We start from the raw sequence: 18,847 nt of genomic DNA on the forward strand, positions 1-18,847 counted from the left end.
GAGAGAAGGATTTCTCAAGTCTCCTTACCCCTTACCCATTCTTTCTGATCTTCCTATGGCCATGTCTTCAAGGTGAAAATCACAAAATAAAAGTCTCACAGGCACAATTCCATAGCTGTAGATCACACTGATTTTGGTGTTACAAATAGCAGGATTTTTATTATTGTTATTTTTTTAAGATTTTATTTAAAGAGACAGAGAGTGACAGAGAGAACACAAGCAGGGAGAGAGGCAGAGGGAGACGGAGAAGCAGACTCCCCACTAAACAAGGAGCCAGACACAGGGCTCGATCCCAGGACCCCAGGATTAAGACCTGAGCCGAATGCAGATACTTCACCAACTGAGCCACCCAGGTGCCCCTTGATTGTCATTCAAATATGAAATTAAAAGGTTTTTTTCTCCCCTCAATGTAGTACTGTCCTTCCAATTCTTCTTTCCCCATTTATAAAACATGTCAGCAGAACTGTATTTCATTGTATGGAAAAGATAAAGAAGTCCCAAATAAAAGAAGAAAATACACAATGAATTTGATTTTCATATAAAATATGGCTTTTTTGATGAAATTTTTAAAAAAAATTCTAGTGCCTGATTAATGACCTATGAGCATGGGGACTGGCTGACCATCACCTGTGGAAACGAAAAGGCAGACCGACAAGAAGCACGCCACGCGACTCCAGGCCTGGGGATGACAGCTGCCTGGGCAAGCACATGAAGCCTGGGCTTCCAGGTGTACTAATTTGGGATCAATGAAGTAAGGGAGTCCCAGGAGGTGGCAGGGCCACTGGATCAGGGGTTAGGACAAGCAGCACTGGACGGTATGTTGAAATGTGGCACCTCAGAGCAGCAAAGGTGACAGAACCTGAAGGTGTGAGCCTGATGTAGCTTCTGGTCAAATCTGGTTAGTCCTTTGGAGATAAATAGTATAAGCAAAACAAAAATAAAAAGCTAGATATAATACATGTAAAATCAAATGAGCAAGCAGTCAAGGTTGTTTTATTTTTATTTTATTATTAGCTAGAAAGACTTTTCAATAGGCAAGCGTATTTCTCCCAAGAATTGGCCCCATGTGATCTCAAGAGTCCATGTTAACTCCTTTTCTGGAAACCTCCTTTTCTCAGTTGTTGTATTCCTGAAGAGCCTGGGCCATGAAGAGTTTGCCCAAGTTTTGGGCAGTGAACTCCTTGATGTTCTGGCAGTAAGTGTTAATCTGGCCTGTGCATTTGGGAAAGTGAGAAAGAGAGTCACAATGTTCGACAAATTATAAAATGACATAGAACACTAGGAAAGCAGGAAAATCAGCACAATACACAATCACCAGAATTTTACTTTGTTTTGTTTTGAATCAGAGTTTACAGGAATCAATTCTGTTTGTCCATACCCTTATAATAAAGAATGTAAATTCTTTTGAAAATAAGCTATCTTCCACTCCTGTTTACGTGGAGACGGAAGCAAAATGACAGCAGTTAAGTGCATATTAGCTATCAATCAAAAGATACTGACTGTGGAGCTCGGACGCACGCTGTTACTAAGACAAGTGAGAAAACAGCACTGGCTCTCCTCAGCCAGGTACACAGGAGATACCAAATCACAGAACTGCAAATGAAATGGACCCACCTGACCCAGATGTGCACAAGTACAGTAGTTTTCAGGCTGTGCTCTGAAAATATTACGGGATCCTTTTCTGACCCAAGACAGAGCAGAAGCAGAGAGTCCCCATGAAGAAAGGGGTCCATCACTGCTCTTTAAGTCTTAAAACTAATGATCTAATATGATGCAACATTTGTGCAAGGTATTTTATATCCTAAATTTAGTTTACATGTGTTCTAAAAGTTTTAAGAATTTGGAATCTGACTCCCCCACCAACACACACACACACACACACACACACACACTGAAAATGTATATATAGAATTGAGAAATTGTGGAATATTAGCTTTTCTTTTAGTGGGATTTTCACTCTAAGCTGATTGAATCAAACAGTACTTAGCAACATTTATACAGAAATAAGGTTATCACAGCTAAGTAAGAGCAAACTCAAGTCCTACCAAGACTCCACCACTGAAAGACAGTGTTATTATGGTAGACGCTTCCAAAGTACATCCAGAACTGCACTCCTATTGCTACGATGTAAGTCAAAGCAAGGGAAATCCAAGCACCCATACAGACATGGGTTCAGTGCTAGGCTGGAACATGAAAAGCAAGCAGCTTGAGCTGAATGGTCTTCTGCGTCATGGAACGTAAACATTTTCCCCTGGTTTCTATGAAAGATGACTCAAATAAAACCTTCCCACTTTAGAAAGTTTATAATGCTATCTCAAAAGTGTTTAGATAAACACGGAGTGAAGAAGCACTGAAAGGACCTTAGAAATAACAAAGACTGACAAATTCTTATATTTCAGAAATTATAGGTGCTAGATTCAAATTCATCAGTCAGCCATTTTAAATACACTAGATTTAGGATTTAGTTTTGTGTTTCTAAATCTCTTCTTGTCTTCTGCTCCCTGAGGAGCAGAGGAACCGGCCGTGTCCACAGGGGCTAACGGTACCTGCAATGAGCAGCGAGTCCATCCTGGCAGGAGGCTGAGGGGGCTTGAAAAGCTTGGACAGATCCTCCTCAGGCAGTGGGGGTTCTCCTCGACTCTGGCGCTGCATATTCTCCTGTTGGCGACGCTGCTGATACTAAAATTCAGAGAAGAAATGATTTGGTTATTTTTCTCTACGTGAGGAGGAAAAAAAAAGGTCTCCATCAATTATGCAATCGGCAAAACCCCACTGCCCTGAATTTCAACCTCAGTTTTATAAATGGTAACCCGTGGTAAATCCTCCTCATAAGAAGCCAATAAATATGGCAACAAAGGAAATTTCTTTGTTGGAAACTCTAATGTCACTTTGAGCTCTAAGAGCCTACAACCAATGATATGGAAAAAGCAAACTGGTTATGTGGGAAACTGGAGGCTTAAAAGGCAAAGAAGCTCGTGATTAGTGAGTGAAGGGGAGTGATTTTACCACTTATGACAATGGGGTAGATGAGAGCGTTATTAAGTATGACTCATCTTAACTGTAGTCACAAGGTAATTAACCACCACACTGAGGGACTTTTTCAACTTTATTCCTACTGACCAAAACAACAATAATGCTGATGATGTTGATACTGTAACACCATCACCATCACTATTATTATTATAGTAAATACTTCTACTAATCAGCTGTGCTTTTAGCTCTATAACTAAGAATGAATATTAGCTTAGATAATGCTTCAGAAACTGCCAAACTGTGGATTCCTAGGATTCGCAGAAGAGAAGGTGGGGATACATCTAAAGGTACGGATCAACTACAAACTTACCAAGCAAATTACAATTAAGAGGTAATACTTATGGGTTCGTTACAAGGGCAGAGGGAAAATATCCCACACGGAACCTTTAAAAGGTCAGGTAATGAGAAACCAAGGTGGGGTAGTAAAAAATTTAAGTCGTTGGGCTCCTAATGAAAGGAGTACCTTGCTTTTTGCAAAGATTTCTATACTCCTCATAGGGTTTGAGGGTAGAAGCTGGACAAATCTAAAAAGGGTTATGAATGGTGCTGGTACAAATAAAAATCAAATGCAAAATTTGAAGACTCGTAAGACTAGTTTCCAGAATCAAATGTCTCATAGGTAGGATTTTAATCTGATACTTCAGATTGCATCCTTTCCCTACTGGAAGAGCCAGCAGGAGAATGGAATCAAGTGAGGTTCTTTCTGTCCTTCCCCCCACCACCCTTTATAAGTTTTTCACTATTGCCATCTTTACCACCCATCCTCTTTTCAGTTAAAAAGTATATACATTATAGATTTATTTGTGTTTTTTAAATTCTAAGTACGGTAGAAAGAAAGTATTTTAAATTTCACTATATATGAAGATTGATAATACAATTTTTTTAAAAAGTAATATTCTCAGAGCCACTTAAGTTGTAGCTGAGCTGACAACTGTCTAGTTAACACCACCTAGTTTAAACTACATTTAATGAACACACAAGTAGTCCTATACAAATGCTTTCACAGATAAACATTCTGGAATCAACTTATCTATGAATCAAATGCTATAAGAACAGTTCAGAGCAATACAGTCCAGAAACAATACTCCAGGAACTGTGAAAATCACACAGCCTTCAAGCAACAAGAATAAAGAGAAGCTTAAGTGGCCACAGCAGTGTATATGTGCATACGAGAATATTCAGGTAGTTCCAGGGCTTTATCTGTATTATACCATCTATTTCACAGCAGTTGGTCTATTATTTCCTATCAAAATTGCTTGCTCTTAATCACAATTGCTCAGTTTTTCAAATGAACTGAAGATTGCTAACTATGCTGCAATGAGCCACTACCAAACCAATTATAGTTAGCAAAGAAATGAGCTGTGACACTCCAGAATCTCTTTTGCCTCTGATTTTCTCAATAAATGTATCTCTTATTTGCATAACACTGCCATCGCGATCTGAGCTTAATATACCGGCTCTCTTTAAAACAGGTATTTTTAAGTACAACTTATAAATAGTATGTGATGATAAATTAAATATGACAGAGTTACTAATAGTCAATGCTTTATCAAATATAATTTTGATCGTTTTGAAGATAACTCTTAAAGCACCGTACTTAGAAATAAATTCTGTGTTTGTCGAATATTCCCATAACACCAACCTGATGTTTCTGCTGCTGCTGTTTACTTGTGTTCCTCATGTATGTGTTATATTTAACTATATCCTGGCTCATTTCATCCACTCTGTCCATCAGCAACTGTAGATTCTTCCCCAAATGGTTGCTGAAATGTAAAGTAAATATACTGACATGTTATACCTTAAAGCAATAGGTCTGCCACTGCTCTAAACACTTCTAAGATATTAAATTGATTTGCCATTTGCTAAAAGAATGAGAGAGCACACATCCACATAAAAGCAAGGGGACAGGAAAGAATCTGAGTCAGCCTGTTATTAAACTTTCCATACTGAACCCACACCTGTAACCATCAGAGTATCTGAAATAGCTCAGTTTCTTATTATCAGAGCATACATGTATTAGAGTGGGAGCTGTTATATATATCTAGCAGGTTATCTATAATGTGCATTTTCTGAACAACCAAGTTTAACCTAAGCTCAGTACTCCTGCACCCTTTTCCTTAGCACCACCCCCTCCCCGACTGTGCTCCAGAGCATTTAAATGAGGAGCCATGGAAAGGAGGAACCATGCAAACACACTAAGACCTCTGGTACGTGACTCCTCTATCCAGCAGGTTCTAAAAGAACAACAACAGCATTTATTCTGTAAAACCAAATGAAGAAAAAAAAGAGGGCTCCTTTCCTCTTGCCCTTCCTAGAATCCATATACAGTCATTCACACTTCTTTTTCTCTCCAGAAATTCCTATTGCAACTCATTTACCAAAATCATCTTTTATAAAGAGCTCACACGGTTATAACGATGACCACCATATTCACTGATTTCTGCCTGCAACTATCTCCCTTGGTAAAGCCTGCTATTATGTATACGTACTTTAAAAATAACTAGTTAACAAACATCATTCATTCATTCATTTCAAACAAGTATTAAGCACCTATTATGTTCTGACTTTAGTGTTAACAAACAGAGAAATGATAATGAATGAGACATTCATGGTCTCTATCTTCACTGAGCTTACAAATGATGGGGAGTGGGGAAGAGAAAAAAGGTAGAAACACTTTAGATAGTATGGTTGCCCTATCTCTTTCCCTTATGGAGAGGACAGGCTGAAAGCAAATGTTTAGAAGGAATCAGCCAAGCAAAAAAGTATTCTAAGCAGAAGACAGCATCAGTGCTGAATGCCTGAGATGGGCAAGAACGAGGCAGACGAAAAGAAGAGGTCTGGAACGGCTAGAGCAGTGATAGGTTACAGAGGTCAGACAGAGATGGGAAGCCTCTAGCTGCACCACTGATCACCCCACAACAGTTAGTGTGAATGAGACCCCTCAACTCCAACATAAATGGTGCCCTTGAGTTGTACCTGTTTGTGATTTATTTTGTCTTAAATTTTAAAATGACCACTCTGGCTGCTATAGACACGACAGACTGGAGAGTAGAAGCCAGGAGATGAGTTAAGGGCCTATTGTGGAGTGCTGGCAAGGATGTAGAGAAACCGGACACCCATACACTGCGATGGGAACGTAAAATAATGGTTAAGATGGCAGACTTTATGTTACGTAAATTTTATCTCTACTTTAAAAACTACACACACACTCATACACACACAGAATCTACTGTGGTATTACAGAGAGAACAGTGGTGGCTTGGACGAGGATGGTGGCAGTAACATGGGAAAGCATGAGAAAAATGGGCAGAAGTGAGAGAGAAATCAAGAGTGACTCCCAGTTTCCTGGCTTGAGCAGCCAAATGCTGGTTATGGCATTTACAGAGAAGGGGCAGGCTGAGGAAGGAACAGACAGGAAAAGTTGGGAATAAATGAAAGTAAATTTAGTTACAATATGGATCCTAAATGGACTGTTATCTGTAACCTGGAGAAAATTAGCAAGTTTTAGCTCTTTCTTAAAGAGCAGAAAAGGACAGAATGTGTGTGTGTTTGTGTGTGTGTGTGTGTGTGTGTGTGTATGTGTAAATAAATGTACCCTTTAATCCCAGGTCTGGCACTATCTACATAACCTTGGCCCAGTGACTTGGCCTAATGACTTAATCTTTTTTTCAAATGTTTCGCTTTTTTGAAAAAGTGCTTTTTTCAAATTAAGTTTTCATATTTTTCTTATTCCATTTTAATTTTGTGAATCATTTTTTAACTTGAAAATATTTCTTTTTCTTTGGAAACAAGATTAAGTATTTGTTTCTGTTTTCTTCTAATTTCTTACCAATTTGATTTTAACTCACCTCTAATTAAGTGTCTGGGACTATGTGAAAGGTGAGCGAATAAAACAGTTTTTTCTACCAAGTAGCTAGTCAAATGTCCAGATCCACTGATTATATAGCCACACGGTGTTCTATACACCTTCAAGATTAAAATTTAACAATACTCTGTCGTCTAAATGCACTCTTTCAAGACACTCTATTGAGTACATGCTTACTTTGCTAGTCACTCTGTCGGAAACTAAGGATTAAACTATGTAGACACTGTTGCACTCCACCCGTCCTAGTGAGAAGACAGGAATGCAAACAGATAAACACAGCACAATGGTGTCAGTGCTCTAAGAGAATGGAAGCATAAAAGATAGTATGGCAGAACCAGATGAGAGTTTCCAGATTATCTAACAGCTGAATTTAGAGTTTTCAAAGAGGAGGTGGAGACAAGGAAGGTAGGAGGGACACTGCCAGATACTGGGTGAAGGCAGTGTGTTCGGACACTCTGGCATGAAAAGCATAATGCCTTTGAGAACTGCACAGAAGGGCAGGACTGGGAAAAAAAGAGAGCAATGAAACTAAGAAGCAGACAACGGTCACAGCACAGAGAGTCTTGGAAGCCAGGACTAGAAGTTTGGATTCCATTCTAAGGACAATGCGGAATTGGCCAACAAGTTAAGCAAAGGAGTAATATGATCACAGAATTTGCATTTAGCAAGATCACTACAATGAAAGAGGAAAAGGTTAAAAGCAGGAAGTTAGGAGACTGCTAAAGTAATCAGGAATAGAAATAATGAGGCCCTGGCCTGATGTAGCAGAAGACACACAAATAAGATGAAATCACCCCAGCAATGTACACATGAGGAGACAGACCCGAGGAATACTGGTATTTAGGGATGAGCAAAGAGGGCTCACCATGGAGAATGAGAAGGAACCTAACAATTGCAGTTGCAAAGACTCCAAAAAAAGGTATTTCAGGAAGGAGGAGTCATCAACATATTACATGTTTAAGCGTCTACAACGACACCCAGTAACACAGTGACAAAGCTGTCCTCTGTGACTTAAGTGAGAGCTCTGACAGCATAGAACAGATAGAACACTAAGAAGTCTGACTATAAAAACAGATGAATACAGGGTGCCTGGGTGGCTCAGTCGGTTAACCACCAAACTCTCTGATTTCGGCTCAGGTCATGATCTCAGGGTCCTGAGACTGAGCCCTGCATCGGGCTCCACCCTCAGAGTGCAGTCTGCTTAAGACTCTCTCCTTCTCCCTCTGCTCCACTGCCCTACCCCACACTCACTTGCGTACACTCTCTCTCTCTCAAATAAATAAATGAATCTTTAAAACAAAAACAAAACAAAACAGGGGCGCCTGGGTAGCGCAGTCGTTAAGCGTCTGCCGTCGGCTCAGGGCGTGATCCCGGTGTTCCAGGATCGAGTCCCACATCGGGCTCCTCCGCTGGGAGCCTGCTTCTTCATCTCCTACTCCCCTTGCTGTGTTCCCTCTCTCGCTGGCTGTCTGTCACATAAATAAATAAAATCTTTAATAAAAAAAAAAACAACAGGTGGCTACGAACCAAAAGGTGAAAGGAAATGGTTAATAACGGTATGAGGTCAAAAAGTGCTTTTTGTTGTAACTTTGTTTTTTAAGATGAGGGAGACTTAAATTTAAACATCCTTATTCTTGGGAGATGTATGTTCAAATATTTAGGGGTTAAAAGTCATGTCAGGAATTTACTTTCAAATGGTTCAGAAAAAAAAAGTTACACATTTATGTATATAGATAGAGAGCAGGTACAAATGTGGCAAGGCAGAGCACTGGTGAATCTAGGCAAAACGTTTGTGTGTGTTCATCAGATTGTTTTCTTTCAATTTTTTTGAGGAGTTGAACATTTTCAATTTTTTTTTAATGGGGAAAACAAACCAAGAAACCTAACAGAGGGGCGCCTGGGTGGCTTGGTCATTAAGCGTCTGCCTTCAGCTCAGGGCGTGATCCTGGCATTCCAGGATCGAGCCCCACATCAGGCTCCTCCACTGGGAGCCTGCTTCTTCCTCTCCCACTCCCCCTGCTTGTGTTCCCTCTCTCACTGGCTGTCTCTCTCTCTGTCAAATAAATAAATGAAATCTTTTAAAAAAAAGAAAAGAAAAGAAAAGAAAAAGAAAAAGAAAAAGAAAAAGAAAAAGAAAAAGAAAAAGAAAAAGAAACCTAATAGAAAAGAACCAGTATGGAGAGCAACTGAAGATACCTGAGGTAAGAGAGTATAGAAGAGCCCAGTCGGATCCCAAGAAGGCAGGATGGACAGGAATGGGACAGTCCTAAGGAAGAGGGCACCAACCCTTTCATCTCTACCAGTGGAAGAACTGAGGCCCAGAGATCTAGCATCAGATAGAAATGCTATCATTACTATACAATTAGTTGTTAAATAAGTCATTTAAATATATGCTGAAGTGCAAAAGGAATTCAGAGAAGAGAAAGAGCCTACAAACCCTACAACTGGGCGATGGGGAGCGGGGTAGTGATATTGGAGAAAATCATAAAGGAGAATTACTGCCATATGCAGACAGAGATCTATTATTTGTTCCCACACCTTAAATCCTGGAGACTGACTACACTGATTATAAGCAATAAGAAAGGTGCTACCAGAATAGACCCTCTGATTCTACACCAAAAAATGTCTTTAATATAAAGTACTATTGTTATGTATTGTTAAATATATGTAATTAGTGAAAAAACACAAGCACAGATACATGGTCTTTAAACATTTCATAACATCTTTATTACTACAATGTCCTTCAAAAATATACCCAATAAGGGGGCGCCTGGGTGGCACAGCGGTTAAGTGTCTGCCTTCGGCTCAGGGCATGATCCCAGCGTTATGGGATCAAGCCCCACATCAGGCTCTTCCGCTATGAGCCCGCTTCTTCCTCTCCCACTCCCCCTGCTTGTGTTCCCTCTCTCACTGGCTGTCTCTACCTCTGTCGCATAAATAAAATCTTTAAAAAAATATATACCCAATAAGATACACTCAAAAATCTGTACAACAGATCTTGAAGGGCAAAAGGAATTAAAATAATACCTATTTCACAGATAACATTCACAGGAAATCAGGTCCATTACCAAGAGCAACTTTATGGGGATCTTTTCAGTACCAATTCAACTAGAATACTGAACCAGGGAGTAACTGTTAGGAGTCTCAATAACACAGCCTTTTCTTTTATTGTCAAGGAAACAAAGAACTGAAAAATAGCTCACTTTAAACAGATGTGAACCAAGACATGCAGTGAGAAGTCTGCTCTGGCTGAAGTATCAATTTATCCTTAATGTATAATGCCCACCCTTAGTTTACTTGTGTAAAGAGGAAATAAAAACAGAATTGTTTCTTCACGTGTGAAAAGCTGAAGGCTTGGGTAACACATTTTTAAAAATTAATAAAGGCTGTTATGAAACAGCCATTGCTAGAACTTCCATCCAATAAAATTAAAACTAAAAATTAAAAAAAAATTTTAAATGAAAGGAAATGTAGTATGTTTTATTCACAGCCTAAGACAAATATATCAGGTAAACCAAAAAAGTGGTATCCACATACGGGTTATGAAAAGCAAGACCAAGCAAAATTTGAGGAGTTTCTTGGGCATGATTTCTGAAGTGGTTTCTTAGAAAAAATTTTATGGCGACTGGCTACCATCACGCTATTGATGTAAGAAATTAAAATCCGATGGGTGCCCAGGGGTGGGGGGGGCTCAGTCAGTTAAGTGTTTGACTCTTGATTTCGGCTCAGGCCATGATCTCAGGGTCATGAGATGGAGCCCATGTCAGGCTCCACACTCAGTGAGCGTCTGCCTGACATTCTCTTTCCCTCTCCCTCAGCCCCTCCCCCCGCCGCTTGCCTGCTCTATCGCTCTCAAATAAATAAATCTTAAAAATAAATTAAAATTTGATAAATACAAAGGTTATATTTCAGTCTTTTAAAATAGTATTATCAGTCTGGATGAGTATAACAGCCCATCAGTATTGGCACTGCCTTCAGGGTTGCTTCATTTTTTTCCTTCCAACAGGAACACAAATTTACCTTCAAATAATTTCACTTGAAAAGGAAAGGGCCCCTCTTTCCATTTCACATAAAATACAGAAGATAAAAACTATAATAAAATATTTGTCTAGATCTTAGTTGCAATGGCAAACTAGGAGCATTTTCTTGGCTATTATAAATGCTGTTTTGGACAAACAGACATTACAGACCAGCTCATTGGTAATTTAAAGCACAAAAGGGCTGTATTTGTTTTGCATGCTCAATATGCTTGGGAAAAGATGAAGGCATAAATTATATAAGCAAACGCTTTCATGTAGTAAATTTAAAATTATTGTATAACTATATGTACTTAATACATCAAATTGTAACCTTGCATGCTAAAGAATGTTCTTAGTGCAAATGCTTTAAATACAGGTGTGCTGAGTGTGTTTGTAAAAGCAATAAAGAAAAGTATGACCTTCTAAAAGAGACAAATTAAAGGACTATTATATGTTTGCAGTCAACAGTATACTCTTCAGTGCCAAATTAGCCTTGCAAGCTGGCTGTATCACTTAGCACTCCGCTAACCATGCAGTTGCCTCTCCTTTCTCTACACAGACTTTCTAGTGGCCCTATGATGGATTCATGCGATACAAAGTGGCACTTCAAGCACGGTCCTATCCATCCCAGAGCACGGACAACAATGCTGGGCTCTCTGGTCCTCCTGGGTTCACCCTACTTGTCTTCTAACAAAGAAGTACAAAGTCTGTATGTTCTTTTGTACAAGCTTCTATCTGGGATTAGAGAAATCTGACAAACAACTAAGCCTCTATTCCAAACTGGTTGCTTTAAGAAAACACATTTTTTTTTTCCAGCCATCCAACAAATGCTTATAGACTGACTACCTACTCTATTTAATTTCATTCTACAAGTCTGCTGCTAGCATTCTCCTACCACAAAACAATCACTAAGATCAAGCTTAAAGGGCACTTAAGAGTAGCTATATATACGATTCTGCCTATATTTCTGGAAAGAGCAAGTAGCTATATATACGATTCTGCCTATATTTCTGGAAAGAGCAATAAATGCTAGGAAAAGAAACATTAATTCCATAAAGGAAATAATCTGTTTGGAACACCTCAGTCAGCACTTTACCAATACAATAAACAATATGTAGCAACTAGACAGCTAAAGCAGTCACAATGGAGGAAGTTATGTCACCACTGTCTAAGACAGCAAAAGCCAGTGTCAGGTTCCGAAAATTCTAATTTTACTTGAAAATCCACATTGGAAGCTCACTACTAATAGGGTCTGCATCTGAACAAGGGCAAGTGCCACCAGTAAAACAAAGAAGCATTTTCGTATTTTTCCTGAGCATTATTAAATATTCAGACATAATACTATACACCTCCAATGACAGTGTACAATAAATAAAACTAATAAGCCCCCCCACCACCAAAAAAAAAACCCTCCCCCATGGGCACTTATGCTATCAAAGCAAAAATGATACAGCAAAGGAAAGGCATCAGAAGGTTCTTAAACAGGAATTATTAGTATTCAAACACTGTTTCATTTTATCAGTTTGACCTTTCTCCTGGGATCTTAGCAGCGCTGGACGAATACTACGTGTCGTTACATAGGTCTCAAGAACCTCAAAATGTGCTTGGGTAATTTTTTTCTTGATCCATGGGTTAAATTCTAAGTGAAAGAATCTTTTACAGAAAGTGATTAAAAAAGGACTTTTCATTAGACAGGGCCACTTACCTGCTAGCAAGACTAAGCAATTCATGTTTATCTGCTACAGCTGACTTCTTCTCAAGCTCCCACATTAGGACGTTGATCAGATGTGAATTTTTAATTACAATCGGCACTTCTTCAAACATGTGCTCAAAGGTGATATTTCCCTTTTTCAATCTGTGAAGCATATTAAAAATACTTTAGTCTGGTGGTCAGAAGTAAGTGTTAAATTGACTATTTCATACATTTTCCCTAATTACAGGCCCTCTCCAAGATCTTTGTTTCATTAGCACTCTTTAAAAAAGAGAGAGAAACTAGTTTTACAGAGTCAAGCATAAGTCGAATGATTTGAATAACACTGAAAACAATCCAAGTTTGAGCTATAAAGCCCAGAAAACAAGATTCTTGGCAGAAGAAACTATTCTTTCTTAGTAATCAGGTATCTTCAAAATTTCACTGATACTAAAATGTAAATGTCATGGGAAGTTATGCTATATAATCTTTATCTAAAACATTTAAAATAAATAGCTAGAACAGAGAAATACTCAGTTCTTGGAAAGTTCTTTTTAAAAGCCTACCCAACTAAAGAAATTAACAACTAGCAGAACACTCACAGGATATCCTATATACAATAGTTCAGAACACAGCAAGAATGCAATTTCTCATTAATTTAGTTGTAACTATCATACCCAGGAATTGTTCATGAGTTAGCTTTTAAAATCTTTTGCACCTTAATTTCTTTACAAGTTATTAGGAACTAGCAAAAACTGTCTGTCCTACATGAAATCAAAGCCACTAACTTTAATTTAATAAATCAAAATTCCCATAATTAACAGAAAATGAAAGAATTCTGAATTTTTTAAAATTTTAATGTCAATATTCCAATGCCATTATGTAAGATCATAAAACAGTTTTACTGATCAATTCTGTGCATACTTATCACCCATAAAATTTCCAAAATGCCACATTCCTTACTGATACTTTAAAATGTCTCTTTCCCATCCCCACCCCCATGAAACAGGAGCTCAGAAAGTAAGACATACAGTTCACAATCATCCTGACACAGAGCACACAGTCTGATAGCCGCCGGTCACTCATCCCATCTCCTTTATTTAATAATTTATTTCTTCAAATTCAGTAGCTAATTAATTTCCACTCCAACTGAATTCACCCACAGTGAGAACAACAGATGAGACATTCCATAAAGAACAGTTTAAACATGCAAAGGGAGAAATCAAGTGGTGCTCGGCCACGCAAAAGACTTCTACTGTCCACATGGCAAAAGCATTACCACACCACCACCACCAAGGATTCCATAAATGCGGCAAACTAAAATCTTAAAAGGAAAACAGCCAATGCTTTACCATTAGCCTCATAGGCCCCCAAACACTTACGCTTCAGGAGAAAAATCCTTCTCTTTACAAACTTCCATCAGTTTAGGAGTGAGTCTGTATGCTTTCAGCGAGAGAGACCCTTGGGCAGTTTTTATGGGATCTCAAATAGGCAAAAGAGAAAGAAATTACTAACAATTCTGTTACTGCCAGTGCTCTGCCTGAATGACACTGGTTCTAGGCACGCTGTTACTTATACAATCTTTGCAAAATGAAGATCAAAATAAAAGATGAAAACTCAATTTGAAGCAGACTAAAAACAGGATAGTGAACAGTTAAGTGAAAATGTAGGAATCCTATCATCCTACTTGTAATTGGTAGAGTAACTTTCTCCCTGACGTAAAACAGAAGATTCAAAATGAAGTTATTTTCAAATCCATTTGTCAGCTTGAACCAGAAATCTTGATGAAAATTAAACATCTCATATGTTCTCTATACCTTATATTCATATTGTGTAATTAGAAGAAAAATACTAATGACTATTAAATGTGAAAATACACTGCATGCATTTGTGTACTTCAGTCCACTAATTTAAATGAATAGCCCCGCGAACAAAATGTATCCATCTTAGTAATGGATGTCCAAATTTTTTAGTTAAAACAGATTCTAAAAACAAAACGACTAAAAAGTGCTATCACAAAAGTGTCTTTTTAGTTTCAGAGAAACTCATTTTGCCAAAACTAGCTGCTTACACACTCCATGAGTAAGGGAGCTTAGCACTTGCTGCATGATAACGGCTCCGGCAAGCCAATATTTGCCTAAAACCTGTGTTAACATTCATGTTGTCTGAAACTTAACACAGTGAAACTTTTAGCAATAGGTGATAAAATGAAAACCAAAATAGATTGAAACAAGTGGAAAATTCATCAAGGTCTGATGATGCAATGTTTCCAGCCAATATAAGTACACTTTAACAACTTGTTCTTTACTGTAATCCAATTGTTAACATACTGAAACAATTTTGGGGCAGCTCATAAGATTGATCGTATTCATTAGTATTTTTTCTGACAGATACTCAGGACGTTACATTTACTTCTCAGCTGGAAACTATATGCAAGTCTGCCAGATATGGCAAACTGTGAGTGTTTGGGGAGGGGGAAGGCTATAAAGCTGTTAAATTGCCTACAGTTCTGATACAGCACAGAACATCTGGTCTGGAGAGCTTGAGGAAACACCATTAAATAGGCCGAAAAGAAAAAAATCTTTGTGCTAAGAAACAGTCCAGGTTTTGTACGCTGCTGTCAGAGGTATAAAAAAAACTTGGCACACTGTGTTATGATTGGTCAGTCACGTACAGAGCCAGACACTCTAGCAATTGGGGTTTGTTAGACATCTGGTCTAGTTCCACCAGCCCCTTCACATGAGGGAGGGGAGATGGAGGAATAAAAATGAAGCAGCTACTCCAGCATTCCAAAATGTACACATCAGGGCTCTGATAGCAAGAAAAATAAACAGAAAGAAGGAAACCCTGTCTAGACTTAGCTGCTGCTGAGGCTGCTGCAGAAACAGGGTTGGTATTTACTTGCGAAGGCCTGCCAGGCTGCTCTTAGAGGCAAAAAGACAGAAAGCAAAAATAGTAGTAATAACATTAAGGGAAGAAAAGAATAATAAAGGAAACTCCTACTAACCGTAAATGAGAACGACAGATTCTTCAATGGCATGCTGGTAACTGAACTGAGAATCCAGGAGCGCTCGGGTGACGAACGAGCCATAGTACGTGGACTGGTACCAGCCCACATGGAGGTGATCAATGTTGACATGGCGGAGGCTGCGCATCATTTCCATCTGATATTGGACTAGATGACAGGGAGGAACGAGTAAAAGAAAAACTATTTAGTGATGCCACAAATAGCAAAAACAAGACTTTTTGGAAACGGGTTTTTACACAACTATTTATTAGCTAAAGGGAACAGGTTTCCAGATTCAAAATTCATTCAGTTCACATATACCGAAAATGAATTTAAGCTTTCAAATCATTTCAAATCACTGAAGCTTTCCGTTTTTCATTAATAAGATAACATACTGTAGGAAAGTTACTAAAAACACACAATAATAATGCCTTGTTCTAAACAAGAAATTATTAAATGTGGTTTCCACTCCCTTCTTAAAACTCCTAAAAATAGTAAATGTTTAAGAAAAAATTTGTATAATTGCTAAACTGGCTGGTTTTAAGACCTTTCATTTGAATTAATAAAGTGAGAATACTTATCAACGTCTCCTTCAACACAGCTTTTAGAACTGAGAAGTTAAAATCATCAAGAAAATGAATAGGGAAACAATTAACTACCACATTATTTAAATGTGAACAGAATACAAGCTGTAGCTGATTTAAAATGTAAGAATTCATTTTTGCCTTCATCTGGTGCCCCCTGCTGCATATGCTAAATTTTTAAAAGAATTCTTTTTTCTTGTTTGTGTGTTTTTTTGTGTTAAGTAACAGATATTAATTTTTCATTAGAGTTATAGGTTAATCACCATGTATAGAATGAAAAGGTTGAAAGACTTCTACTTTCATCAAATTAATGACTATAATGTATATTATTAACCTAAAGCAGTATTATTAAATAGGTGCAAACTGAGACTATAATTAATAAAAGATTTTAAAAAGCAATATAGCCCAATAATGAGCAGCAAATATGCAATACAGGAGAAAATTTTATACTCAACATAATACCCACGTTATTCCTATTATAATGAATGTACAACTACGTGGAGTAAATATATTGGCTTAACTTGGAATCTAATCATTTCATCAGGTTTTAGAAAAAGTAAAGTTATATGCCTGTCATTTCCTTGGTTATAGCACTATGGTTTTATAAAGCAAACAAGACTCAGGATCATAAAGTACAAAAGAACCTCCCTCAGATCGTCACAATCTTATTTTCCAACATTTGTTACTAGGCAAAGAAATTATAAATCCGCTTATTCCAAGGAAGGTTGTATTTCTCATGATAAATATGGCAGCCAACTTTTCAACTATTCAAGATATGGTTTTTCAGTTTTTCTTTTTATATACAATATGATGGCCTCAAGAAGAAGCACCAGAAAAATGATAATGTCAATTATCTTTTATCTTAAAATTTTCTCTCTAGCACATGACAGACCTCCTTCCCAGGTAGTTTAACAGATTCGTACATATCAACCACATAAATATGGTATAGAACCATTGCTATGGCCTCTTTCTGCTTTAAAATTCCCTCTTTTAAATTAAAATAAAATCACTCATTTGACTAAAAAGTTCCAATATCACAAGTTTAAAACAGGAGCCAATACTATTCATTTTAAAGGAAAAGAGAGGAGATGGGGAGAGATTACCAAGCAATTGACAGTACAAACATGATTTTATAAGATGAGTTTTTAAAAATCAGTATTTCCAAAATATCCGCCAATGTACAATTTAGGTGTAATATAAGCAGAAGTTAGATTCAATTTGCAACAGTAGAAAAAAGGAAAGACTTGGAATCTTGAGATCTAGGTTCTCGTCCTAGCCTTTACATTTTTCCCATGGGGAATCTTGCTGTCCAGTTACTGATCCTTTTCTGATGCTCAGCCTTCCCATCTCCAGAAAGATCAGAGAGCACATCACAGTCAAAATGCAACTCCACAGTGTTCATTAAATATGCTACTCCTAAGTAATAATTTTTCTAGAGACTAAAGCAGAGCCTTCAGCATGTATTAATACTTAAAAAATCCATTTCTCTGGAAGAGAGTCTGTAATCTTACTAAGTCTCTCCCCAAATAGCCTGAATACAATAGGTCTTATGACAGCATTTTCAGGATGCAGGAGGTAAAACAAACTCTGTGATTAGTAGCAAACCTCTAAATTCCTTCTTCACCCAGAATCTTATCTATTTTATAGCCCCTTGGACAAGAATGAAAATGAAGTATTCCTCTCAGCTAGAAAGAGACTAAGGGATAGGAGGCGTGTGGCTCTATGGGAAATACCACTGCTCCAGCGTATTTACTTCTTGAGAATTGAGAAGTAGAGAGATGAGCTCGCAAGGCTCTAATAAAAATTTACTTTTAAGGTTTATAAGAGTTTTCATATGACCTAAATATGGCAGGGGTGCCTGGGTGGCACAGCGGTTAAGCGTCTGCCTTCGGCTCAGGGCGTGCCCGGCGTTATGGGATCGAGCCCCACATCAGGCTCTTCCGCTATGAGCCTGCTTCTTCCTCTCCCACTCCCCCTGCTTGTGTTCCCTCTCTCGCTGGCTGTCTCTATCTCTGTCGAATAAATAAATAAAATCTTTAAAAAATAAATAATAAATAAATAAATAAATAAGGCAAATGAATATTAAAATGTAAGGGGCAGAACAAGACAGGTAAGCTGATAAAACTGCTTCTAAAAATCTACAAGGTACTGGGATTTCACTATTACACAAAAAGTATAGTCTGGGCCTATTCTATGTGAAATATCCAGATATTCTCTATTTTGGTTTGGACTTACCACCCCAACTTTAAAAATTAAAAAACACAACTTAATTGTCCTCTTGGGTGTCACACAGAAAGAAAGGATCTTAAAGGGCTGCAAGTGATGGGGCATCTGGGTGGCATAGTCCATTGAGTATCCAACTCTGGTTTCGCTTCAGGTTGTGATCTCAGGGTCGTGAGATCAAGCCCCACATCAGGCCCCATGTTGAGCTCTATGCAGAGCTCCATGTAGGGCTCCACAGTCAGGAGAGAGTCTGCTTAAGATTCTCTCTTCCTCTCCCTCTGCCCCTTCTCCTCATGATCTCTCTAAAATAAATAAATAAATAACTCTTTAAAAAATAAAGGACTGTAAGTGATCTGTGGAAAGAATGAGCTTCAAAGTAAAGCTGGGGTGCACTAAGGCCCAGTCCTCACCAGGACTATTCATATG

General features: G+C 38.1%; 1 protein-coding gene across 1 annotated transcript in view; it reads right to left on the reverse strand.

Moving 5' to 3' along the window:
- Positions 1–982: 982 nt before the first annotated feature.
- Positions 983–18,847, reverse strand: part of EIF3H (eukaryotic translation initiation factor 3 subunit H) — a 96,082-nt gene continuing 78,217 nt past the window's right edge. The window contains exons 3-8 of the mRNA XM_002927836.4: positions 15,615–15,782; positions 13,990–14,089; positions 12,623–12,772; positions 4,676–4,796; positions 2,547–2,679; positions 983–1,212 (exon numbers count right to left, since the gene is read on the reverse strand). Coding sequence (XP_002927882.1) covers positions 1,115–1,212; positions 2,547–2,679; positions 4,676–4,796; positions 12,623–12,772; positions 13,990–14,089; positions 15,615–15,782 — 770 coding nt within the window. The 3' untranslated portion in view covers positions 983–1,114. The remainder of the gene's footprint in view (positions 1,213–2,546; positions 2,680–4,675; positions 4,797–12,622; positions 12,773–13,989; positions 14,090–15,614; positions 15,783–18,847) is intronic.

This window comes from Ailuropoda melanoleuca, chromosome 9 (genome assembly GCF_002007445.2).
Source record: "Ailuropoda melanoleuca isolate Jingjing chromosome 9, ASM200744v2, whole genome shotgun sequence".
Classification (NCBI taxonomy): domain Eukaryota; kingdom Metazoa; phylum Chordata; class Mammalia; order Carnivora; family Ursidae; genus Ailuropoda; species Ailuropoda melanoleuca.